The following is a 27,888-nucleotide window of genomic DNA, read 5'->3' as shown; positions in this document are numbered from 1 at the left end:
TAAAAAAACCTGTGTCAATTGAGCACAGACGGAGATCATCTTCAGCAGAGACACATTGGAAAAGCCTCTTTCCTGCTTTCTCTGAAGAGATGCTGCTCTGTCGCTCTTGCAGTCATTTCCAGACTGTGTGTCACTCCCCTCCCCATCTCTGTAGTGATATCTTGCTTCAGACCCATCAACCTGTCCATGCCGGTGGCCATCATAGCCCACCCATGGCATTAACAATGGTAGGAGGGTCATCCCTCAGCTCCTGCCAATTCAGCTTCAGAGCTGCTGATGTTCAAAACTCTCTGTTCCAACACAGGTCTTCCTGCCTCCTACTGGTACTGACCTCTGGGGCATCCCTCTTCTCACATTGATGCTTTCCCTGAAGGTGCACTTGGCATCACCTGCCTTTCCTCCACCCCACCCAGAATGCCCTCCTCTCCCAGCAGTCCCCAGGCTGAGGAATATAGGACAAAAAGGGAGGACTGTAAATACAAAGGGTTTACCTGTGGCACTTCCCTAACAGCATCCTAATCCTTTGGGCAATTTCTTGATGCATTTCCCCATGGACAGAAGTTTTCAGCTGGGTTGAAAGAACATCATTTTTTCATTAAGTGAATTGGTTTTACTACCAAAGCTAAAGAGGTGACAAATGAATGACATCTGCTAGTTTCCCCCCCAGCCTAATTCCAAATGTTTAGATGCTCTGAGTGCAGAAGCCTGCAGAAAAGGGGGCAGGAAAACTGAGCAGTACTATGAAAAATGAAAATGATCTTGATATCAAGAACACTGGAGTATAACTGAAAGCAGATGAACTTTTTCTTTTTTAATGCCCACCCTAGATACAAAATGAAAACAGTAGCTTTTCTAATATAATAAAGCCTGAAAAAACCCCTTCTAACTAAGAGGCCTCTGAAGGATGGTAGCAGAGTCATCTGACAAATGCCAAGTGATGCTATATCCTAAGGTTTCTAAGAAAATCCAGTATTAAAAAGCTAAAAACTAAAAAAGCTACATAAAATTGTCCAAAATGATCTGAAAAATATTAAAATTTAGCATAAAATGAGATGTATGTTTAGACATATAAAACATGTTAAAAATGAAATGAAATTAAATGAACTCTTAAAAAAAATAAAAAAAGATGACAGTAAAACTCACCTTTCTCCTGTCCATGGCCAGTGGTGGACATAAATGTCCAAAGCATGTGCACTGGAAATGCGAGTCTGTCCTATAAAACAAAAGAACGAACTAGACATGGAAGGTAGTACCAATAAAGTCACTATATCCATATTTCAAGTGATTTTATGACTGATGATGATAGATCCTTTTCTGGCTATGAGGACTGGTATATAAAAGAACTCATTTTATTTCATTTTCCTTGAGCATGCAGAAAACGAATCAATCAAACATAGATAATATTGTTGGAAAGTTTCTTCTCTGAATATTCAATAGGCCATATCTTTAGCCTGTGTGTATCAGGCATCACTGTTTTTAAATTAATTGAGCATCTGGCCCAATATATTGATGGTTCTGTTTTTAAATTATTATTATTAATATTTCCTTTTATTTTTTAATAGGCATTCATAAGTATTCTAGCAAACAAATCCCCCAAAGAGCTGTTATAAACCTGTGGGCAAAACCAATATGCCCTCTTGTGGAAAAAAATATCAGAATGGTGTTAAAGAGTTCCAGAAGCAACTCAGCCTATTTTTGATGTTTGTTTTTGTATCATTATTTATTTATTTATTTATTAAAGAAAAATGAAGGTTTAGGGCTCGATCAGGTTGTTTGTGACTCATTTTGAACCTCAAATTCTATGTATGCATGCCTTTTCATACTAAACAAAATCCAGTAATAGTATTTAAAATCTTTTCCAAATACAAGAGGAAAATGGGAGTGCTAACTGATATTAGATGTCTCAGAGTACATTTCTGTCTAATCCTTTACTTGTTTTCTTCTATTAATCATTAATCATAACTATTTCTTTTGTTTGCTTGTTTGATTTTTTGTTTGTTTGTTTCTCCAAACACTGTTTAAATATAAACTGCTGTGCTCAGTTGAATCAGGTGAGGAATCGGGGGTAGAATGTAGGTGTTGCCATACTTCTTAATCAGAAATCAATCACTTGATATGTTCTTGTCTATGTCATTACATCTTCTGGGACCTGAGGCCATGCCTTCCCATATGCTCAGATACCTGCATGTTTGGAGGCCTTAGCAGCTATACCTAGGAAGAAATCCTTTTATTATTTCAATGGGTATTGAAGCTTGCCTCTAAGATCCACAAATTCATCTCTCTCCAATTTATTACCTACTTAACTAAGGGCTGCACCCTGATTCTCTTGTCCTTCAGTCCACCGGAAATTCTTCTCCTCTTAATGAGGTGACAAAAATGATTGATAGTGCCTCTGTAATTATCTGCCTGCTCTTCAAGAACATTCAGGTAAGACTATCTGTCCTTGCACATATACGTGCATTTAGTTTGTGATCATCATCATCACTTTTTTCATTCCTTTTCACAGGCCCAAACAACTGCTTCCTTAATTATTATCTTACTTGCTCACCAACTGGATTGAAAGTATAGCTCCAAATGCAAAGCAACAAATTCTATGCTTGCACATACCTTGCTTGTGAAGCCTCAGTAAGGTCAATGACAAGTGCAGAATATGAATCAGAGCACACATTAGCCTTAGAGAAACACACTCTTGTATGCTTCAATCTATTACTTTCATTTAACATGTCTGGGTCCCAAATTAGCTTTGAATCCTGTCCTTTCATTTGATGTGCCAGTCTGCAGGCCAGGTTTCCGTATTAGCATCCAGAGTCTAACCTTTGATGGATGCAGTTTTTCTCCTGAAGGGTTTTGTTTGAAGTCCATGCACAAACCAGATGGTAAAGACAGATTTACAGACCAGGACCTTAATTTTGTGTGGATGGAATGCTTTAGAGAACTGAATTTGAAGTGAAAAGATAACGTTATTTGCTTTTTATGTAGGTAGAGAAATTGTATCCATTTATTCAGATTACAGCACCTAGGAAAACATGATTACAAATTAAGTTGGGGACAGGAGTGGGGCTGATAACACCCATTTTCAGTGAAAAGAAAATTTAAAGAAATGTTGCTATGTAGGATATCAGAAAATTTATTGTGGGTTTCATCTTCATAAGAGAGTGGTAGAAATTCAAACAGACACAGATCCATTTACTTCAGTTTCCCTTGGCTGTAGGTAAGAAACTTGTGACTGCATCACTTTTTTTTCACTGAATATTTGAAAGTGTTAATTGCTACTTTTCTCAAATGACTGAAAAATTAAGGTGTTGATGCTGAGCAGGGAAAAGAACATGATGCAATTTTACTAAGCATCAGGTTTAGTTCTTAGGAACACGCTAGGATTCCTTCAATAGATTTTAGTGCACAGAACTATCCATACAAACTCTGTCCATGCATAAACATACCAACATATCTGCAGAGAATTTTTCACTCTGCCATTACAGAAAAGGCTTCACTGATCATGTCTATCTCAAGAAGCATATTCCCATATATTTGCAAGAAGGCTCACCACAACCAGTTTTAAACTTTTACAACATAGACGTCTACAATAAAGAACTCACTGTAGTCTCCCTCCAGTCAGTGCAGTGAGATAGGCATAGCTTATCTGTCACTCAGGCATCATTTCCAGAAGAGGAGGAATCATGCCCTAAAGCAACTTTTTTCTCTCCTACCTGGGAGATAACTCCTTTTGGTCAAAGGAATCCATTCAGAGCTTTCCTTCTCTGCATTTATACGGGTTGGATCTAAAATCTGGGCTGATATAAAGACAAGATTTTCTTGGGCTGTTTCAGAAACCTTTCAGGGTCAGAGGAGACATCTGGATGGAAGGCTGATGGCCTTTTTTATTATCTTACTTGGAGGGAGAAAGGAGTGGTAAGAAACGGACATACAGCTATTAGCATCCTTGCAGCTACTCTAAAAGACTGCTACAGTATATCCTGTTATTTCTTATGGTTCAAGCATAATGAAATGTGCAAAAGAGTTTATTACACTACAACCTTTTAAGATCTGTTTTTTGCAATTCAGATGCAGCATATCAGGACTACAGTTTCACTGCCATCATTATTTTTTCATAAATTCAATCACAAGGTTCTTTCAACCTATCAGCTAATGTCCATACCTAAATATGTTCTTCTAGCCACTGGAACTAATCATTATGTGCCCCATATTTCTCCTCCAGACACTCCCATAAACCCCCTTTCAATCCTAATCTGGTTATTCTAATCAGAACAGATGAACTCTGCAGCTGTTTTAACTACCCAGTCAGTAAGAAGAGAAGGCTTTAACACTGGCACCAGTGTGGATTTTGTACATACCAGTTTTTTTTTGCCCCGGGAACAGGAGAAAGAAAACATTAAACTATTGTTGTTGATTGGATGTATGCCACATTGAAGAAAATCTTGCTGTTACACATAAGCAGAGTGACATGTCCAAAATGATGAGCTTCCAGTTTGGTAGTTTTTGTTATGATGTCAATGAGCTTTACAGCAGTCATCATTGCCTAAAACATAAATGCACATACTAGGCAGAGAATAGGAGTGGTTAGATGATATTCAGTACATTTCAGTGATATCATTATATTACATAAAGATAAACCAAACTATTCTGTTCACTTTAAGCCAAGCCGATGAAAATGGAGATGCAAGATTTGACCTTGTGGTTTTTGAAGAGATGTTGAAACATTCAAAAATAAGCATGAAGAACCAGTACAGATAAAATGGGTGCTTGCTATATCTTCAATGAAGGCAAGAGTTTTCATCTTAGTAAAGAAGGCCAAATTGTTAGAATCTGAAGAAATCACAATTAGGAAGAAATTATACAGTCACATAAATGCACAATAAATTCTCCAGTGTTTTTCTACTCAGTTTGAAGGAGCTACAAACTACCACCTACTTGCCACTGGCCATAACATCCATTCAGTGGGGACCTGCAGTATGATAGCTAATGAGGTGCTGGTAATATATATTCAGAAAGCACCAACTAATTGAATGTGAGCTTTCAGGTCTTGCTGCACTGAGACCACCTGCCCAGGGCACAGCTCTACCCTTTAGGCATGTTTTTGGCCTCTGCAGCTCAGTGGAGAAGTTTTCTGGCACTTCCTGGGATGAAGTCTTCTGTGAGTAATTAGCCTATATAGATGTATTTTGAGGTGAAAACACTGAGCTTCCTCTCTGTTAATTGTAAAATGTTTAGCTTTTGGCAGACTGTTGTTACAGAACAGGCTTTGGAAGCATTAGCATTAGAGTAAATAGCACCAAAAAGGCAAGCATGTTACCCTGAAAAAATGGTATGTTATTCAGCTATCCATGTGACTGAAATGTTTAACTTCAGTGCTTTCTTGTTTTAATGAAACATGCCCCATTCTTTCTTTCAGGAAGAGAATGTCAGCTAAAAAGCATAATGATAAAAAAAAAATTAATTATTCAGAGTTGCTGAAGACAAAGAAAGATTTCTTTCTCAGTCAATTTACAGTGAGTCAGTCTGTCAGGGCCAAGAATTAGCACACAGTGAAAAGAAACCCGAGTGGGTAATTAACAGGAATAACAGCAACACCAGTGATGAGAGTTCAAAATGCCAGAAGCATAAATGTTCTTCAGATGCTTTCATTGTCCAGAACACTAGAAAATGAGAGCAGTGCCCTTTTTTTCTCCAGGAACTCAAAGTGAAACATTTATCTTTATGACATAATTCATGCCAACCTCACTCTCAAGTCCTAATCTTAGGCACATTAAAATGAATAAGGTCTTTTTGTTCGTATCAGTGAGTACTTCATCAGACCCTTTGCTCTGAGGAATGGATTTTGAGGAGAGAGCTGCTCTTGCTTCTTGAGATATATGGCTTTACTTTTGGACCCAGAGATTTCTAGTGCTAGTGGGAGGTGGCTACTTGAACTACATATCTTTCTTCAAGACTATGATTCCATAATCATTAAGTATGGAGAGGATCTCTGTTTTTAACAGGGCAGTAGTTTTTAGTGTAATTAGGTATCTGCTGTGCTGGAAGTTGGATACAGAAAGGATATAATATTATAAAAATATTAAGAAAAAGTTCACACTCAGAATCCTAATTCTGTGACGGCGTTGACGAACAGGTAATTCAATCCAACATTCCTAGCATGCCAAAATCAGTGGCATGTCTTGGAAGAAGGCTTCAGATATCACTGGTAAGAATTTATACCCATTACTACTCTTCTATCTGTTACCATGGTATTAGATGCTCATTTCATCACGGTATCTTAAGAATTCACACAAGCAAAATTCACTGGAACAATACTTTATTGTTAAAGTAAGACAGAATCAAAGACATAGGAAACTGATATCCTTATTTTGATCATGGTAAAATATAGACTAAATGCTCATGTGGAGAACTCTGAATATTGAATAGCCTGCTATTATGCAAATTATACATGCTAGTACAATAGAAGATTTTGGGGGAAGAGTTTCTGTTTCTTGAACTGTAAATGTATTTGTGCATATGGGATTACCACTACTAAATCTGATTATTGAAAGTATATTTAAAACCAACCATACTTGTGAGTTATTCCAGTTTTATTCTTGTACAGATGCATGAGCAGATGTTTATTTTTAAGATGAACTATGGTAATTTAAGAAAGAAAGAAAAAAAGAGACTGCACAAATAAAGCCACATATGATTGACAGTAAATTATATTAGAAAATGTCAAATGACAAATTCTGCATATATGCCCAAGACTCCAAATACCTATTCAGATATTAATCAACTACTCCATACAGGAGACTTTTGGCTCTTGGCTGTTACACTTGGTTATACAATCTTGGTAACTCAGAGAAAGTGTCAGAGGGTCAGATGCTGACTGCTTTGGTTCCCTTCACATTCCTGTCACAAGCAGACAGCCTTAATGAAGACAGAGACCAGAGCCACCTCTAGGGCTGTCCCTCACTCTGCTGGCATCTGGTCATGTGTAGTTGGCAGCCGCTTTGTGAATCAAGTGATCCCTTTCAAGAAATGCTTAAGCCAAAGATTAGAAAGGAAAATCAGCCCTTTGTATCCACTCCTGGTGCTAAGGATACCACTTGGAGGTAACAGTTGGCTTTCCAGTAAACACTCTTTTAAACATCGTCATTTTTCACCCAGCAAAGGTTACTGAAGTAATATGTCGGTGCACAGCATTCAGTGGTAAGATAGGATCTTACCATTAATCTCCTCATTTAAAATGAAAAGTCTCCTCCTTACGCACAAGAGGATTTTAGCCTAGTCAGGGTCAACCCATAGGTCTCCCATTAGTGTTTTTTGCTCAATTAATTCTTTCAAGGAACTACTGAACCTACATAAATATTGTGTAATCTAGGTTAAATAAGGAAATAGTGTAATCAGAAGCAGTCACAGGGAAGGAAAGACAAAAAAAGCAGCAACAGGAACTCAGTAAATATGAGGATATAAATAAAAGGACAGGTGCTATCTTCAGTCATATAACATGACAGGGACTCAGTAATTGACCTAAAAATAGAGGCGACTAGAAGAAAATACTCTGAAAAGCTCAGTAGAGGCCACAACCTCAGCTGGTGTAATTCAACGTACTTCCACAGAAATCTGCACAGAAGTGAATCACTACAGCATAATAATGACTTATACACTTATGGAAGTGGCAAAAATAGCACTTGTCAGAAAAAATTACTCAAAGCTACAGAAAAATGCTTACTGATGTAGACCACGTTCTGTGAACAGAGCTGTGATTACTATGTTACGCTTGCAGTAAAGGCAAGCAATGCATAGACCAGGTTAATTTTAAATACACGTTAAGCAATAAACATTTGGTAACTATGATACAGATGGTAACAATCCTAAAAAAGAAGGGATCATGTTTATATTTTCCTCCATGACAGTATTTTTGGAATGACAATGGCTAAATCAGAATAAATACTTAAGTGGATCATGCTCAGCTGGATATATACCTGATCAGATTTCAAACTTTGTCAATTTTTACCTTGGATATAATTATACCAGGCTCTGGAGAATTGCTGAAGTAAAATTACTTATCAGAGGAACTGCAGATTTTAAAGGACAGACATTCCACATCAATCTATGGACTATAGGACACTGGAAGTCCGTTTCAGATGATCTAAATCTGAATTTCATATCTTTTGATATTAGACCTCAGTTTTATTCTGTTTCAAAACCCAACTGTTCAGCTGCTTTTGGATCCCATCCCGGGCAATTTCACTTTTGTGAAACCTCAAGAGAGAATAGATGAAGCAGTGCTAGTTTTCTCTTTGGTAGACTTTTTTTTTTTTTTTTTTTTTTTTTTTTTTTTTTTTTTTTTCCCCACTTGAATAAAAATGTTTCATAAAGTAAGAGAAATTCAGCTCCAAAAGGAGTAAACAGGAGAAGCATGCTTTCTGCCTTTCATGCCAGCCAAGAATACTGCTAAATCTGTGATTTAATCGCTGACATTTTATGCAACGGTCTATAATTAAAAGCAGAGTTTTCACCCGAAATGCATCTTATGCAAGCAACATATGTTTTGTGCAATTCAGCTTAACTGTTCTGAGTGACTGAAGGAGTAACTTCATTCCTGGAGATCTGAGACCGGGCTGTTTCCTTATAATACTGCTATGCTACAGGAAGCCAAGCTCAGCATTACCCTTGCCACCATTACAGATGCCCTTGTTGCATATCACTCTAGCGCTGTGAACTTTCACAGTGATGCACAGATTTCACCCCCGTTAGTCCTGTTTAAGCAGGACCATTTGACTGCTGAGACTCCATGCCTCACGAGGATAAATGCATACAGAGGTGGTTTTCTCCCAGAGTAGCTAAATGCAAACTGCTGCAGCAGACTCAGCTCCTCAGGTGCCTTTCTGGGTCACTGCATCCATTTTACACATTCATAGGTGAGCAGCCTTCTATGAACCATTTCAAAATGGCATACTTAAACACAATGGAGTAATGATAAATGGTAGAAAATGCTCTATTTTCTGTCACAATTATTCTGCCCAAGCTGAGGAATGGGTGTATTATTTCTAAAGAATTAGCTTAGCCAGAAAGCATTATGGAAGCACGACGGTTACTGGCTTTAAAAGGAAGCCAACACATTTTTAAACTAATTAAACCAACAGCTTTGATTCATTATTTGCAGTTGAATAGGCTAAAGTGAAATAAAACTAACATGAATGCCTTTAGGTTACAAGATAATTTTTCAAAAGAACAGTACAGTAACACGCATACAGTTCTTCTCCAAGCAGCAGAACCAAAATAAATAATAATAATAATAATAATAAAGCAAGCAAATTTCAAAAAAAAAAAACAACCAAACCAAACAAACAAACACACACACACAAAACAAACAAACAAACAAACAAAAAACAAACCAGACAGAACTATGTGGAAAACATCAGCTTCTCCAAAAAAAGAAAATGCAGATATATAGTTTTTTCCCCATCATTTTGAATGAGCTCTTCTCAAATGCCTGGAAATCTCTTTTAAGAGCCAAGCAGAAACTTGGCACCATATCGATTTTTTTGCTGCATGATCATGAAACCCCACATAATAGGATAATATAATAACATTTCTTGTAATATGTATCCTTTGGTTTGTCTTGTCCAGAAATGTCCTAAGGATTTTTAAAATGTTTTCTTTTTTACCTGAAATACTCACTGAGCCTGTGACCCAACTACCTTGTCATCCACAAAACATGTCATCAGCTGTCACTGAAAAGCTCACAGGATGGTGCCAAGTGAAATGATAGTCTGATGTGTGGCAAAAAATATACTGATGCTTTGATTATTTGTATTTAAGCATTTTATGCATTTCTGAAACCACACAGCTAGACACATGTTTTGTCATCACAGTTTCTTGTACTACATCCTATTTATGTAGCACTTTGTCTTGTCTAAAATGAGCAAGTACACACATGCATGAGTATAGTCTGCCTTCTTTTCACAAGAGTCTTCTGTTATTTTGTGGAAATCATGGAATCACGAAGTTTGGAAAAGACCTCTAAGATCATTTAGTTCATCACCACTATTCCACTAAACCAAGTCCCTCAGTGCCACACCTGGACATTTCTTGAAGACCTCCAGGGCAGTGACTACCATCTCTCTGGGCAGCCTGTTCCAATGCCTTACCACTTTTCTGAGAACAAATGTTTCATAACAGCCAACCTGAACCTATTGTGGTGCAACTTGAGGCCATTCCCTCTCATCCTATCACTGTTCCTGGAAGAAGAGGCTGTCTCCCACCTCGCCACAACCTCCTTTCAGGCAGTTGTAGAGAGTGATCAGGTCTCCCCTGAGCCTTCTCTTCAGACTGAACAATCCCAGTTCACTTAGTTGCTCCCCTTAAGACCTGTGCCCCAGATCCCTCACAGCTTTGTTGCCTGTCACTGGCCATGTTCCAGGGCCTCAACATCTTCCTTGTAGTTAGGGGTCCAAAATACAGCACTTGAAATGTGCCTCACTAGTGCAGAGTACAGAATGAATAAAGATTACAAACACTGCTTTGAACTTTATAAGCAGTTATGGGAGATGGGCTAAGGATCAAAAAGAGGCATAGAAATGCTAGGGAAGCCTCGCAGTAGTGTGCTTATTTCTCTCCTGGAAGAGGCAGGTACATCTAAGACTATGCAGTACCAAGATTGCAGAGCAAGTCTGTAGCAGTGCACCATCTATCAGCAAATCTGTGCACACGTTTGGTTAATAAAGGGAAAATTCTTTATTACCATTTTGTGAAAAAACAAACAAACAAACAAACAAAAACAACACAAAAACATCGCATTCAGATTGTTTGAAGTCATATTTATTTTATATTCACCAGTCTGTGTGTTCTCCATTTTGACAGAAAATATTGTCTTCAATATTGACACTGGACTAGAACAAGGTTACCTGGCAAAATGGTCAGCAGAGCTGGTGTTGTTTTGAGACACATTTCTAAAACAAGAAATTGATTAATTAACAGTGCTCCACCGTGGCAATATCAGTGCTGTGATCATGATGAATACTATTTGGTCTCAAAAGCTGAAAACACCGCAAAAGCTGAAAACACCGCATTTTTTTAAACAACTACAGCATTGTCTTAGATGAGATGATATAAGGCCTCTGGCAAGGTACGTGGGAAGAGCTGACATGTTTTTGTAGGCCAATTGACATAATTGGGAGACAAACAAACAGCAGTTTCTGCTGCTTCTGCAGTTTGCAAAAGCTTGTCTGTTGTTTTTTTTTTTCCCTATTTTATTTTCTTCTCAGTTATATCCCCAAGTTTAAGAAATGACAGTACCTTCCCACTTCTAGAACAAGCACACTAACAAGGGAAAGTGTGAACATGCTTGAAGACTTAGAAAAATGCAAGATTTTGACAACTTAATTCAAAACCAGCAAACTAAACAGAAATCTTTGCATTAACCTAAGTGCTTTTATGGTAGTTAGAGATGATCAAGAACGCATTGTATTCTCTTTTATGTAAAGTTTTGCACTTGCTTTGCTCAGCTGAACACCTGTTGCCAGCAGTGGAATATCTTCGTAGATGTTCTCAACATTCATAGGTCTTAGTTGAGGGAAAAGAGTTTAGATAGGTGGTTACATGTGGGGACTATGTAAAACATAGTTTGTCTTAAACCTAAGATTCTGATGTGTAGTATAGGCTTTCTTTTGTTTTCCCCACCTTTTCTTTTTTTTTTTTTCCCCAATGATAACTGCAAACACATGAGGAAGGTGAAACAGGAGAATCATACACTGTACACCAACAAGCCTCAGAAGTTTGTCTCAGAGCAAACAAGCCATTCGGTCATCATTTGCTTTTGAAGAGCTTGCAGATAGGCAAATTTATCTTCATGATGAATGTGATATGCAAAATGGAAGCATTTCAGTATGTGACATATTTCTAAAGCTAGATATTCCTGGCCAGCTGGTTAATTCAGACTCCATTAAGTTATGATCTGACACCAAGACCTGTGGTTGTAATGAGTGGCCAATTATCCAAATTCTCTGAACCCTTAACCCTCGTTGAGACATTCAAGCAAATGTAGAGACAGTCTGGAGATAGTCCTTGAATATACAATCCATAACCAGTGTCCTCTCCTTAAGAAGTGGACATTAACAAGCTGCCTACCTTTTAGAGGGTAGGTCTTGTTAGTTCTTGTTCTCACAGTGTTGCAGCTTAATCATATGCACAGACAATATATTTACTACATCTTATTTAGAAAACAACATCTTCAAAGCATGCAGCTCATTTTCCAAACATGCTTCCTTCCATTGTGGATTTGAATGAATAAATAAGGAAGATCGTTCTGCAGGGCTTGGATTTGCACATATCTTCAGAGCACTCTGCAGACCTCATCCCCTACTAGGTCTTGTCATTGCCCTGTACTGATCTACAGGATCCAATCTTGCTTTCAGCAATACAGGAAAAAACAAACTGAAGTGAAAAGGGAAGAAATAAGTGTTTGACACAAGCACCCTTGTGCTGGTGATCCAAGAGAATAAATACATGAGCATTGTAAAAGCCCTATGCATGATGGGGCTCCAGACTGTGAGGCAGGAGCAACATGAGCTCTTGCTGATGACCAGGTTGATATGACCCACCACGCTGGCTGGCAGAGCTCACTCTGCACATTGCCTTTGCCCCACTTGTAGCTTCAATGAGCAGTTCTTAGCTGCCCAATTCCCGTCCACTGACTCTCCATTAAGTTCACTCAGTAACTGTGACTTCTGTAGCTCCTGGATGCAGCACACATAAAAGGGACCCTGGACTTGGCTTCACTCTTATACGCTACTCTGTTGTTTTGAAATGAAGACTTGCTTTTATTATTTAAAAGTGTGCTGCTTTGGTTTCTGTCTTTTACCTTCTCCATGAACAGACATTTCTAAACTTAGGATCATTATAACGAAGATCCAAAAGGAACATTTCTCAAGACAAGTTCTTAATCCCCCTGACATCCAGAACAATCTGAGTAATCCAGCTCTGAGTCTCCTCATTAAGGCCAGATTTATAAAACCTTAATCAAATTCTTGCTTGAGACTGTGTAAATCTGGTTTTAATTCAGATACTCTGAGCTGGAACTCAGATCCACTCAGAACTTTGGGAAATTAAAATAAATAAATTAATAAATAAATAAAAATTAAGGCAGCAGATGAAGCCTGTGCACCAAATATTTCTTCCACTGTAGGTGATACGAAAGAACAGGCATATTATGTATTGAGCTTGTCTCCCTCATCTATTTGGTGGATAAATTACAGCTGTTGTATAGAGAATGGATGAATAGTAAAAGCTAAAATCTTCCTAAACTTTTTACCTTAGACCTATCTGAAATACCTTGAGTGTAGTTCTTAAGTCCTTCCCAGCCCTCATAAAGGATATATATTTTGAGTTCTTCCATCTCCTTGAAGAAGCATGGTTTTTATTAGAAACTTTAAGATCTCTTTTATCTGATGTTAATTAATCACCAAGAATAATTACATGCTATCACAGTTTGAATTAAAAACCTTTTCCAGACTCTTATTTAACATCATCTCAGTTGGCTGTGGCAATTTACCACTTCACTATTTCTCCAGACACTGTAAACTTATGTAGTTCTTCAATTTCAAAAGTGAAAAACAGGCAAGGGAGAAAGAAAATAAAACTGAGCCATCTGTTTCCTGAACACCTCTCCAGGCATCCTCCATACATCTTTTCCTTTACAGGTGACCTTTACCAAAGTACATTTGTCTAAAAGTTGAGCAACAGTCCTGTATTTCATCTGGATGTTCACAGCCCTTGTTAATATCACACACCCTAGCAGACGGCTATCACATCCACAGCATTCACGTTTAAGAATGATAAGTTCTAAGGAGAGGCAGGCAGCAGGTGACAATGGCCTATGTTTACAGTCCTTGATTATATTTCATGGAATTATAGTGATAACATCCCTGGAGAAATTCTCATTTCCTTTGCAATGATAAGGATCGCAGGTAGAATTGGTAACTGTATCTTAAAGAAGTCATGTATGCCTGCAAAACAAGGTCGGTTTTAAATGCAGAATGATTGCTTGTAAACTATTCCTCTGTAAATTCCTCATAAGAACAAAAAGGACATAATATTGGAGTTATAATCACTAAAGATAATTCACATCTGGTTCAAAAGTACAGATTTTAAGTTAAGCCAAAGCCTGATACTCATATTTTAAAGTTGAGTAATACTTTTAAATCATGTTAAATTAGTAAGGTACCTTCAGAAAGCTAGGGAGGTATGTCCTGAGTCAGCTGAAGAACATTTGTCTTTTAGTGTGAAAGGTACAGCACACCAATTTTAGAAACTTGATAATCAGACCCTGTTCACTAACAATTAACATGAATTGTAAAGCATTTTCAGGGAAAATGTAACTGTAACAACATGCTAGGAAGGGATGTGAGAGTAAGAAAGTGGGAGAAAAATATTGGAAAATACAGTTTAGTACAAGTCATTTTGCATTAACAAGATACCACTCACCCTTCCAAGTACAAAACTATTCACACACACACAAACATATATGTATTTATATTCAGATAGATTAATTACTTCACTGTCAGCTTTCCAAAGGATAAATAAATAGCAAAACTAGTATGGTCATAATAGACCTTCTAATAGGCATACCAGGTATACAGATTTCTCTCACTGTCCCTCTGTCTTTGGAGTATACTGTCATGCTTTTACAGGAAGGAACAGAGACTTGGGACTTCCATCTGTCCCTAGTACTTTCTAGTTAGATTATAACTACCTTGTACTAGCCTTGCTTAGTTGGCCTTGCAGTGCAGGAAATTACATTTTTGATATTGTACTGATTCCTCTAGCAGGAAAAAAAAAACCACAAAATTCCTGTTGGCCTCCACAGCCTTTGGGCTACCAGCCAGGAGTACTGCTGCCTTAAAGATGGGAAAAGAGTTCACATAGATACTCCTTGTCCTTCTAAGGACTGATGAAATCATAAGACTTTTCAATATTTACTGGAGATCATAATTATAATGAGATTCTCTTTGTTATCTACCAAGCCTTGAACCTTTCTCCATTTGAGGGGAAGCACAAGTCTCTATTCCTCTTCTGTTTAGATGACCATTAAAGTTTAGGCTGAAAGAAGTTTGTGCCAACTAATCCCTTGTATCGGTATCTTTTGCCCTAAGAAGAATTCCTAAGCACAACTGAAGTAGGAACAAGAGCTTCAAACAAGCTGAGCCAAATATTCCCTCCAAATTACCTCAGCTTTCTTTCTTTCATGCTTGGTGAAGATGTTAGCAGTTGGAAATTTGTTCTGTAAGAGGATTTTCCCCACAATAAATGAGAATAGCTCCTTTGATTTTAGTGGAATTACATTAAAATTCTGTACATAAGGATCTGACTCTCTACTCTTTTTCCTTACATCCAGGAAAGCAGCACAGTAAGGGCAGGTGATCTCCCTTTTTAAAAGAGCAGCTGAAGAAGGGAGAAGCATGAAAAGGATGATTTGATTTATATAGCCAGCTCCCTCCTCCACTACATCTTCTCTGCATTTCCAAATACTAGGATAGCTGGTTTAAATGCCTTTATGTGGGAGAGCAAAGCAGGGACATTATTTACAATTCACTGTGGGGAAAGAGAAATATCTCTCTTCCTCAGAGTTGATGGGGATCAGGCAGGGAAGATCCAAGCCTTACCCAAGAGGATGCAGTGGCAACGTGGCTGGGTCTGATTGACTCAGCAGCCACCACAGATGCTGGCACATCATCCCCACCACTCTGCTTATTGGATCCAGCCTTGCAGTGGCTGTAAGCAGGCCTCGCAGAGGGATATATCCTTCTGGCCCAGGTTCCCATGCTAAGGATGCCTCAGAATCTGCAGCTGGAGAGAAACTCCCTGACTGGAACAGGTCAGTCTGGGCAACTAATCTCTGTCATGGGGAGCATGGGCATCCTAGTATCCTTCCTCACCAGTGCAGCCTTGCTCCCAAAGAGAAAAAATGGCAGTAGTGTAATGGGAGGTAGAAAAGACACAGCATCAGCAAAACTCCCTGAATGAAAAACCTTCACACAGAGCATTCTTGCCGGTATTTCTTCCCTCTCTGTAAGACTGCTGGACTTCTCCCGTTTGCACACCACCAGGTTACAGGGCTGTTCTGGCTTTCCCAGTCATTCTCCTAACCTTTTACATCTATTCAGATCCTCCTTCATCCATACCAGCTGCTCCTCTCTCCCTGGGAACACAGGGACCTGATTCCTACCACTACTCACCCTGCCCACTGCTTGACCACTCCATTCTCATAGAAGATGAAGTCAATGCATGGAAACACACAATGCCTGACAAACAAGCGGATAGGTTGCCATGCCCACTTTGCCATTAAAGGACACAAAGAGCCCCCTGATTGCAACTGTCAGACATAGTATGTTGCTCAGAGGCAGGTGCCCCATGGTTGGGCATAGAGGACATGGCTGACTCCTCTCCCTGAAGAAGTGGCCCAAAGCAAAAGCAGCATGGCAGGCTCAGACATGACACAAAACACAGAGCAATTAAGTGTGTCTTTGGTATGGAAGTGATAAGTAATCATTTAATTACTGTGCTTTCATTTTTACAGAAAAAGTTCCAGTGTTAGGCTGCTAAGAAAACAAAAGACTTTTAAAATAATCAAGGACCTTTTTTATCAATACTGGAGTAGCACAATCATGGTGAGCACACTGTCCCTCTCCCCACCCATGCCTACATGCTTGTGGATAGCTTCCCTGGGACATTCCTAACACCCAGTCTTGTCATCTGAATACAACTAATTAAAATGCAAGGCATTTTGATTCCCACTCTGCTACCAGCAGTACCCAGCTGAGTCAGATGAGGCTGTGCCCATGCAAGTACACACACGTGTCGGACAGGAGGCTGAAAGAGCTGAAGTACATGGTCTTGATCCAAAGAAGTTCTCCACAAGGGCTAAGAACTGCTGTTTCAAATCAACTCCATTATAAACAACTTCATCAGGCATGCAATGATGGGTGCCACCGGCCCACTCTCCTACTCATCAGCCAGATCATCTTTCACAGGCACATTTTCATACTTAAAAGATGCTTCTCCATTACTCTCTAGTCAACATCTGCAGCAAAAAATGCATGCTGCCAGACACCTGGTGCTCACTACACATGTGCTCAGTCACCACCTATACACCTCTATCAGCTACAACTGACTGCCACACCTTTAGTTATAGCCATGCTATGTTATAACAAATCTACTGCATCAGAAGGGAAAGCACTACAACACTGTTTAAAGACTTGCCTGAAGGATTTCCAAATGTAAGGTGTATTTAATCATTGTATCTCTGTGGGCTTTCAGCAACAGTGGCTCATCTATGAAAGACTCACTTCTCAGCCCAAATGATCTGTTCTCTCTGTTAGGCATGGCCTCTCTTTACTGAGGCTGTCAGGGGTCAGAAATGAAATGCGTGACAGGTCTTCTCAGGTCCACAATTATGTACTATCAAGTTTCTAATTGAGGTAATTTCCATGAAAGACCTCTCTTCCATGCTCTCAGGAGAGCCAAAAAATTCAGAGCTCATTTTTTTGAAGACAACTTTTTGCTCACCTCCATAGTGCTGTTCATGGAGGACACGATGGTGCAGAACAACAGTAATTGAGGAAAAATACTGGAATACAGGCACTTAACCAATAACGGTAGTTGTTTTCCAGAATCCTGCTGACTCTAGCAATTTTGCTAAAAAGTAAAAAGTAACTTTGTGACTGATGCTGACTGAACGCGTTACTGGAAGCCAATAACTTGCAGCCAACCTACTTTTAATACCATCCTTTTTTTTTTTTTTTTTTTTTTTTTTTTTTTTTTTTTTTTTTTTTTTTTACTGGCTGAAAAGGCCCCTGTATCCATTCACTTTCAGATTCCAGAGAGGCCTATGTACAGCCAGATACAAAATGGTACCATCTGTATTTTATCACACAAGCTATACAAAGTAAAGACAACTGACACTGCTATTGTCCACCAGCTTAAGGTGGTCCCTCATTGTCACTACGAAGTCTGAAGATGCACTACTGCAAAATGGTGCAATGCCTTTATTTAGAGGTAAATACACATTAATACCTGACGTATAATCACTCCTTGTGCTCTCTATCAATAATTCATTTATTGGAGAAATACTAATCCCACTGAAGGCATTGGCAAAACTGCTAACTTACATGCAGCCCAGAGTGTGTTCCTGGATTTGGGAAAGAAGTCTGCTGACAGATATCAACTGAACTCCATATCAAGTTAGGCCAGGAATTTTGTTACATCACAATGTTAGAACACAAGAGAAAAATTTATTTTATTATATAAAAATAATTTTCAGCATTACAATTTGCATCTAGCACAATGTTTCCAAATATAATTACAGAGCTGTCAGTTTCTGAAGAGAAGTAAATGTTTCAAGGTACTGCAGATCTTGTCTTTTGAAAGGGTACCTTTATACTTCACCCAGCCCTTCTAAAAGTTGATCTTCTCTTATGCAGAAATAATAAATTACACCTTGTTCATTTATTGATCAGCCATTTTATATTAAAAATTCATGGTGTAGACATAAATCTCATTTTCTTTGCAAAAATTCTACTGTATTCATCAGCTCACGAATCTAGTAAAAACTGTGAGAAAAGAGCAGAACTCCGCCCAGTGGAGTCACTGCTCATAGCAATAGGAAAAAAATGTTGATAAGTGAAAAAAACAAACAAAAAACAAAACAAAACAAAACAAAAAACAACAAAAAAAACTTGTAAAAGTTTAAATGTAAAGATTTACGAAAGTACTTTAAAGCATTATACAGTAACAATAGATGCACTAAATAACAGTGACTGCATGCAGATAAGAGTAGGAGGTTTTGTATTCTGTAACAGCAACCAAGTCTACCCGTAGCTCCTGAATTAAGGTAGCAAAAGGATGTGTGGGTTGCCCTTCAGACAGCCACATTAAGAATACAAATGTTAGTATCTACCTGAGAATCTGAAATCTCCCCAGCAGAATCTTAATTCAGCATCTCTTTTCTTTTGCCACTAAGCTTAATTAACAGGGCACAGAAGTGTTGTCTAGAGCTTGTTACACTCACAGTTCTTCCTTCAGTCAATGTGATATGCTTCCATCTTCTCTGTTGCCGACAGCCCCCAGAGTCTTTGCAGAGAGTGAATGTTAATCTGGCTTAGGTAGAGAAATGAAAAATTGGTAGACCATGAAATGCAGTGTTGAGCACAAAGCTGATTGCTGAAGGAAAAAACAAGAATGGGTGTTTGCTTGTTTATTTGTTTCTCTTTTTGACTTTGTTGAGCTTTGATTTATGAAGAGGATTTGAAAATTCTGATTTTTTTTTTTTTTCATTCCTAGATTTCTCTTTGCTTTGTTATATTAAAAACTTCCAGAGTCATCTGAAAAAGTGCAAAGTTTCATAGCCGTACCTACATAAGGAAAATTATAATTTTACATGCTAAAATATTACATATATTTCTGTGAACACAGACATACAAATAATAGACCGTAGTGAAGACAAAATTTAACTAATATGTTAAAATTAGTTTGCCTTTTTAGTACTGATAGATTAGATATGCCTTTGAATACATGTGTATATATATATATATATATACACACTTTTTTTTTTTTTTTTTGCAAATGAAGAGACAGCCTTAAAAAGGCTAGTGATCATAAACGGTAATTATGAGACAAAGACTAGTAATTACAATGGATAGAGATATCTAAACAGGTTATTCAACATACAGATTTTTTATTTTTTTCACCTCAAAGGCCAGTTTAATTTGCCACTAACAGGCTTTGGAAATTTCTCTCTCTACGAATTCTGCATGCAAACTGCTCCACAGAACCAGCAAGATGATCAAAATGAGTGTTTGAAACTTCAAAGCAGCATTAAGAATAATACAGATATTTGAATTCCCAAATAACTGACTATTTCTCAAGTTTCCCTCCAATAGGGAAAGCTTAAAACCATCCAGTTTTCATTCCGGAGCTTATGCAGGCTTTAGCAGCTGTATTCAGATGCACAGCCATCTAAAGAAAACTCCTTCAAGGGGCATAGCTATCTCCTAGGAGAAAAACATGGCCAAACACACTGCAGTGCCAAAAACCTACTCATTAATAAGTGTAGAAGGGAGAACAGATCCAGGGATATTAGTCACATTTCCACTCTCTAGCCTTTACAAATGGGACTGAGCTAAGAGTCATTACATCATTCACCCATCCATTTTTCTTTCTAGAAATCTGTATCACTTTCTGTGAGCCAGAAGGAAAACAAGATTGTTCACAAAGGTTGGTAACAGCTCTATATGGTAACCGATGGGTTCAACTAAGGATTTAGAAAGAAAGGAGGAGCTATGCCGCTCACCCTGTTTTCTTTCTTGTTCTGTGCAGTTGGTGTTGGGACTACAGGAGGCACAGACTGCTCAGCTCAGAAGCAGCACCAATTGCATTTACAATCAACAAAGCAACCTGCTTCATGGAAACAGGGCAGTCCAAAAATACTTCATGTTTTATCCACATGTATAGATGGGGAAACATTAAAGAATTTGAGAGACATATGGATGAACTGCACACATGCATACTCACATTATATTTTACACGCACAAAACACATACTTCATATACTGACACGGAATGGCATCTGCAATCTGTGTTTGATACTTATTGGTTGCTTTCACTCTTCAAATTAACTGACTTGTGGATTAAGCAATACGAGAGATGCACAGCTATTTCTCCATCACTGAAGAAATCACACTTTCCACAATCCCATCTTTGAATATTTGTTGTTTTTGTTTTTGTTTTTTCACTACAGTGTCTTGTGTTTTATGACTTAAATGCATGCGCTGTAACAAAATATGTATTTTTTAAAAAACATCTTCATCTTTAATCAGAACTGCTATAGTTACTGTTGCAAGAAACAGAGATAAATCCTTCTGAAGTTATTCTTTGTGTTCTATTCCAAGTTGATAGTTGGACTAGATAGTCTTATTGACTTTTCCAACTTTAATGATTCTATGATTCTACCATCCCATCCTCTCTCCTCTGACTCCATGCTGAAGAGGCCGTTTGATCTCATCTCCTATGAAAACCACCTCATATTCCTGATGATCTTACTGCCCTTCTTCACATCTTCTGTAGTTCTACATGACAAATTTTTGGAGTGGAACTTGAAATGAAAGCAATGTTCCAAATGTGGGTTTCTCACAGATTTTATGCAATGGTTTGTAGCACTCCTCAACTATGGTACTGAGTGATCTATTTCCCCTGTAATAATTTCTGGTGTTTATCATTCAAAGCCTTCTTCTGTAACATTCGTCCAAGTTATCCAAACTGCTCTTCCAGTAACCAGATTAGTTCTTGAGCCTTACTAAGACATTATTTCTATTTCTGGTGTGCTTGGAAAAAAAAAAAAAAAAAGTCCCTTATTGTTTTGTTTGTTACCTTGCCTTTATATCTAATCCTACCACAATTTATGCCCCACTTCTACCTTTCTCCTATTTCTCTCCTACAATTTAAAGACTATGTGTTTTATTCCCGAGAGTCTCATTTACTCCTGTTCAGCAATGCTAGCTTCTTTTTCCAAGTGTAGAAGTAGAATGACACTCTTTTTAATTGATTTAGATTTATGTTGTTACTAAGCATCATACAGAAAGATGCTGCTAAACTCCATGACACCATTAAGCATTTTAGCCTACAACTAATCCTGTTACTTAACCTTTCAAATCAAGATATACTGTGATGGATATTCTGCATGGCATCTCTTTACTAGATCAGAACTTTTACATTTCCTCACTGGTCTTTCCATCGCTGTATGCTGTGTATTTGCAGTGCCTCAGTAGCACTGTAATACTACGCAATTAGTTTGTCCCTTCAGAGAGGATCATGAGGACAAACACTGAATGTATGAATAAAACTACCTAAGTATCAGAGCTGCATACTCACAAAAATGCACATAGAAAATAGATGCTACAACTGAAAAGAATTCCTTCCTCAGCAATGCATACTAAAAGATCTTCTGCCCATCAGGAAATTGTTTCTCCTTAAAAGGACTGGTCAACATGTCTACCCACTACTAATGCTGCCTGTTTCCTTCTTCCTGCTTTGGACTCATCCAGGCTTACTTGGAATAAAATCTGCCCCTTGATGAGGAGTCCATGGCAGCACTGAGCTCAGTGAAAACTGCCACAGGGAGGGCAGCCCCTGAAAGTTATGGCAGTGCTGATGCAAAATGTTGCTACTGAAGAACCACAAAGTTCGGAAAAGAGCTCTAAGGTCATCTAGTCCAACAATCAACTTGGAACTGAACATAAAAAATAACTTCAGAAATTATAACCACCATGTCATTAAACCATGTCCCTCAGTGCCACATCTACACATTTCTTGAACACGTCCAGGAACATTTCCATGGGCAGACTGTTCCAAAACTCCATCACTCTTTCTTAGAAGGAATTTTTCCTAATATCCAACCTGAACCTCCTCTTGTGTAACTAAAGGCCATTATCTCTCATTCTTTCACTGTTACCTCACAGAACACACTTAAAACACACTATATTTAAATAATGAAGGTATTTTTACCTAATTCCACACAAAGCTGAGAACAGAATAAAAGCAAAGATTGAGTAAATATATAAAATATATCAAATAAAATACGAGTCTGAATAATGCAGCCCAAATGCACCATCGCTCTTCTCACCCACAGAGCATAGTAACAGTACAAATTAGCACAGAAAAAGCAAAATTAGTTTTAAGGTGAATCAAGCTGAAAGAGGTATCTTTAACCATTTAGAAACAGAAACCAGGACTTTATTTAAATCAAGAAAGTGAAATAAATCACATTTAAGCTGTTGAGCTCTATCCCCGCTTTTTCCATCAGTCACTGTGATGTACATTTCCCTCTTTATTTTCTGTCATATACAACCTCCTGTGACTATGGAAACATCCAATTCCTATTATCTGTATTTATGTGCTAAGATATCACAGCTAGAAACAGACTGATTTTGACTCAGTATTGAGTGAAACTATTTTGGAAAATAACCCCTTAAAATGTTACACCATCAAACCTTAAAAAGCTTTTGCCAATGACACAGAGAAATTTTGGGCAGAAAGTTGTGCAATAAACATGATGAAAACAAGTATCTTCTTAGTCTAAAGGTTTCTAATTTTTCTGCTTCTTTTCATTGAAATAAACAAATGTAACTCAAATACTTGAGTTGCCGTGATTACAAGCACTACCAAGTCCACATAGCTGAGGCACAGTAATTTCATTCTTTTCCCTCATCAGCTAAGTTCATCTTGAGGAGTTTGCATCTACTGGCTATCAGAGCACTCTGTTGATTCTTAGATTTTAAACAGAGATTTCACTACTGGCTTTAAAAGAAAAGAGAAAAATATGTGAAGAGATGTTTGATAGGGAATCCACTACAGAAAATCAATACACCCAGAGAACTGATATGAAACCAGCCTTTGTGAGCCATTCTACAAAGTACAGGTGAACTGGGTTTAAATTGGTTTCAGTCAGGATTTACAATACCTGGAGTCATTAGCTCAGCTGGTGCAAAACAATACTGTCCAGTAAGGTCCTTATGGACCATGTGAAAGAGGAGAAAAAAACAGAAAAACTAAAAATCTTTTGGTGTCTCAGTCAGTTTGGGGGAAGAGAGTTGTTTATGTTTTAAGGGTTTACCTGCTTGAAAACAAGTTTCAAAACCTACAAGTGGCCGACTCTCAAGAATTTTGTAGATGTTGCTATTTAAGTCATTTTGTCCAAAATTTCTGGAGGAATTCCTGTGCTTAGTTGTGAACAAAGAACACTGAGTTCCAGAATAAGTTAGCACCTCCTGTTCACTCTCTTCCTTTATGAGTTCCCCTGCTTTTTCAGAATTAGTACACCAGCCAAGACCCAAAGTGCCACTTGAGCAGCAAAGCAAAGAAACAATATAAATCATACCCTGAAGGTGATTTTACAGAAAATAAGAGAATTATGTCAAGGCATTAACTTGGCTCCACCTATACAGAAGCCCCACAGACATGTGTGTGTGTCCTCACATAGAGATGTCCTGCTGGGCAAGGTTTGGTATGCTGTCTGTACAGTATAAAATCTTATCTGACTGATCTCTTCAGATTCACATTTGTATTTACCCCAACCACTACTGGCTCCTCCAAGAGGTCATGCAGAGCTGGATGCACTTCTGCAGCAGTGGAAGATTTGCTAAGACAGAGCCTGAAAAACTGATCATATAAAATGCAAACTTAACAAGATGTGTAACCACCCACCTGCTTTCCTCAGGGAAAAAATAATAATAATAAATAAAAAATAGAAGGACAAAAAGTCCCAATTGTTTCAATGCTTTGTAACAAATGTTAAAAGTGTTTTTTCTTTTTTTTTTTTTTTAATAGTTCTCCTGAAAAAAACAAAACAAAACAAAACAAAACAAAAAAAACCCAACCACGTGCCCTCAAAAATGTAAAAGATTATGCTTTTAACAGAAACCTTCTGACAATCTTATGGGAGATACTACGTTAGATTTATTTATTTATCTATTTTTGATTTAAATTTAAGTCTGTCTTTTAAAACTTGTTTTTGCAAAGCAAGATTTTGTACATTTTTAAATCCATACTGCTACAATCCATTTTTCCATGTAACTTAGATGGGATTGGGATCTATAGGGACTGAGAAATAAACATCATTTCATTACGCTGATAAAGAACACGAGAAACGGTGTGAATTTGTACCTTTCATCCATGGAAAAAAAAACAAACTACCATATTGCTAAAGACAGTAGGGCTTCAAAATAACCATTTTATAATCAAGGCTGAGTTAACATCATTATCTTGCTACTTCACTAAGCATTAATCCATAAAATAATATAAGAATATTTTTTCTAAAACACAACAGAATATGCTCAGCCTACATCTTCATTTCCTTTGTTCAGACTTTTAAAAAGATGATGCCACTTGGAGTTACGAGGCCATATACAGATTTTTTTTTAAATGAATTTTATTTATTTTTTTTCCCATCACTGTCAGTCCTTCAGTTTGAACAGTATGATTAAGTTTGTTTTTGTCATCCTGCTGTCTCCTCCAGTCCTCAGGACACCCACTTGAAGCTTGTGGGTGTAGGATAAAAACTGTCCCCATTTCCCCACTTACCTCTCATTGGTATCCTGAAATGTTGCTCCTTCACCTTGGTTTCTCCCCAGCACTGCCGAAACACCCTCCAGGTTCCCACACAATTTTCCATCTCTTTCTCCTGAACTCAAAGCACTCTGCTATCTCCATATTGTGTCCCTCTGCTAATACGAGGAACAATCCCAAAAATCAGCTTCCATTCACCAGCTCTTCATGTTGTGCCCTGGGGAGAGAAGTGCCTTTTGGGAACTCTCTGCTCTTGTACCTCTCATTGCCCACTTCATCATCGCTCTCATCCTCCACCTCACAAGCACTGATCATTTTCCAAGGTGCCCTGGCACCAGACAGGTTTCTGATCAATAAATAACTCTCTTTTACATGGTTCAAATTTACGCTTTTATTCTTTTTTTTTTTTTTTTTAAATTAAAAAAATAAATTTCATTATTAAATAGTGGAATGGGTCTAAACTAAGGTTTACATATTAATTCACTTGCTTTAGAATACCAGAGAAACAATTAGAGTATACCGCCCAGACAAAACTCTCGGTTAGAAAGCTTGACAGTGGCGTAATTCAGTTAAACGGGGAAAAAAAAGTCTTAATGTTTACAATGAATGTTAGAAGTAAACCTCTGGTGTTAGTGTCATCCAAATCTACTTTCCATCCCAAAGACAGTCATTGTATTCGGAATACTATACCACAGTGCTAATGTCATCAGCTTCATCTGGTTTCTTTTGCCTGCTTGGCAGGGATTTCAAGTATTCAAGGTGCCTCCTTGCATCCTCCTGATTTTGCCGGACATAATAAACCACATATGAGATCACCATGGTGAACCAGCCAAACATAGTGACCAGCATGGCGTAATCAGTAGTTTTTTTGGGAAGGTTACAGAGGTCAGCATCATTGGCAGCATTGAGGAATGGTCTCCCAGCGTGTTCATCCAGCACAGAGGTCTTGCAGATGACATTGTTGGCTGTCTCATGGTTGACGGCCATACTCCTCAATACCTGCTGCAGTGTGCAGTCGCAGTGCCATGGGTTGTTTGCAATCCTGGCTCTGGCTTTTAAGTTGTTGAAAGCGTTTTTGTGCACACTTTGAATCCGGTTGTCGGACAAATCCAGAGTCTGCAAAGTTTCTGCCACCCCTTTGAAAGCATGTTCATCTATAAATTCAATCCCGTTTTTTGATAAATTGAGGACTCTCAGTTGGTGCAAATCCTTAAAAATTTCATTGGGGATAGAGGTTATCTGATTGGAGTCCAAATAAAGTAAGACTGTTTCTGGCGGAAGATCTCTGGGTATCTCCTTGAGGTTCGCATTGCTACAGCTGACATTTAAACCTCCGGAGTGAGAACAGAGGCAGCCTTTTGGGCACATACTGGCAGAATGAAAGCACAGTATCATGAGGACAAAACTTTGTAAGAGTAGACACATGGAGAGGGAACGAGTTAACCACAGGTCTACCAAATGCATGCTGGGGTGTCAGCATAATCACACGACCATTTCTCATTCAGCCAACAGTGGTGGGAAAAGGACCGGCAAAGCTGAAGTGTGGTTTCATTTTCTTCAGTGGGATTAGTAAAAATTAACTAACATGTGGACTTCCTCATGGTCAACACTCTTCTTAAAAATACACCTGCAAAGAAGAAGAAAAGTTTCTTATACCATAAATTCCAATCCCAGCTTCTTCTTCTTCTTCTTTTTTTTTTTTTTTTTTAAGAAATAAAATGAAGTAAAAGTGAAAGGCAACACCACAACACTAAATAAATGATCTGCTATCCTATCAGTGCAACAGAGTATTTATTCAACTACCTCCCATTAGCATTAGTATGAGTTTAGTTCATAAATCCCTGAGACATTTTTAGGAGGATAGACTACAGCCGGTACAAATTGCACTGGTTTAGGCTTTAATACTTATTGGAGGAGGCGCTGGTTTTGTTTTTTTGTTTTTTAAACCAGACTTTTCTAAAACATCCATAAAAATAAATCACATTTTCCCTTACTAGTATAGGGGATGCGTTAGCAGGAGTTGGAATTTGGATCTCCAGAAACAGTGACAGGTAAGTGAGGCAACAGTGGTGGTTAATGTGAACTTATCTCAAAGCAACTTATGTTATTTTTGGTCCAAACCAAAGTATCACAACAGGGAAATATTTTAACTATATCCATAACAATATCATCAACAAATCAGTAAAACAAATAATATTGGAAGATACCACAAACATTCATCATTTCCCTGTTGTCTGCCCATTTCTTTCTTGCTGCATGCTCATTTCCTGTACCTCTCAGTATCTTGTGAGCTACTGTTGAGACCCACAGAATTCACTTATACCACTAGTTTCTTGAAAATTTTCTTTACATTTAAGATAGAAAGAAAGAAATGTAGCCTTGCCAAAAACTCTCAGCCTCCCCACACTAAATAAACCTCACACAAAACTATGTGCAAGCCAAACAAAAAAAAAAGTTATTCATGGCATGTAATTTGCTAATAGAACACATGAAAAATATTGTTTCTTCTCCTCCTTGCAAGTTGGCTTAAAAATAGTAAATATCCAGAAGCTTTCCCATTTTCTTCTTTAATTGGAACACAAATACAGAAGTCTGAAATGCTGACCTATAAGGTTTCAAAGACAACCTCATTTATTTTTTCCCCTATTATGGTAAACTACAAATTTCTAACCACAACAGGTCCATTTGTTTTCATGCACATGCCCCCTCTGCCTTAGTAGTAGCTTGGATATTTGCAGCCTTCACACTGTATTTACATATAAATGAATTTTTTTTCTCTTTTTTC

General features: G+C 38.0%; 1 protein-coding gene across 2 annotated transcripts in view; it reads right to left on the bottom strand.

Annotated features, from left to right (window-relative positions):
* Window positions 1-22,087: 22,087 nt before the first annotated feature.
* LRRC3B (leucine rich repeat containing 3B) overlaps window positions 22,088-27,888 on the bottom strand; it is a 47,999-nt gene continuing 42,198 nt past the window's right edge. Inside the window, exon 2 of one of the 2 annotated variants that reach the window (XM_072329233.1) lies at window positions 22,088-26,730. In XM_072329233.1, the coding sequence (XP_072185334.1) occupies window positions 25,788-26,567 (780 nt within the window). In that variant the 5' untranslated portion in view covers window positions 26,568-26,730 and the 3' untranslated portion in view covers window positions 22,088-25,787. The remainder of the gene's footprint in view (window positions 26,731-27,888) is intronic. The other variant, XM_072329232.1, reaches the window with a different exon arrangement.

Source organism: Excalfactoria chinensis, chromosome 2 (assembly GCF_039878825.1).
Source record: "Excalfactoria chinensis isolate bCotChi1 chromosome 2, bCotChi1.hap2, whole genome shotgun sequence".
Taxonomy (NCBI): domain Eukaryota; kingdom Metazoa; phylum Chordata; class Aves; order Galliformes; family Phasianidae; genus Excalfactoria; species Excalfactoria chinensis.
The sequence above is the reverse complement of the archived record's forward strand: the minus strand, read 5'-3'. Positions and strand labels throughout refer to the sequence as shown.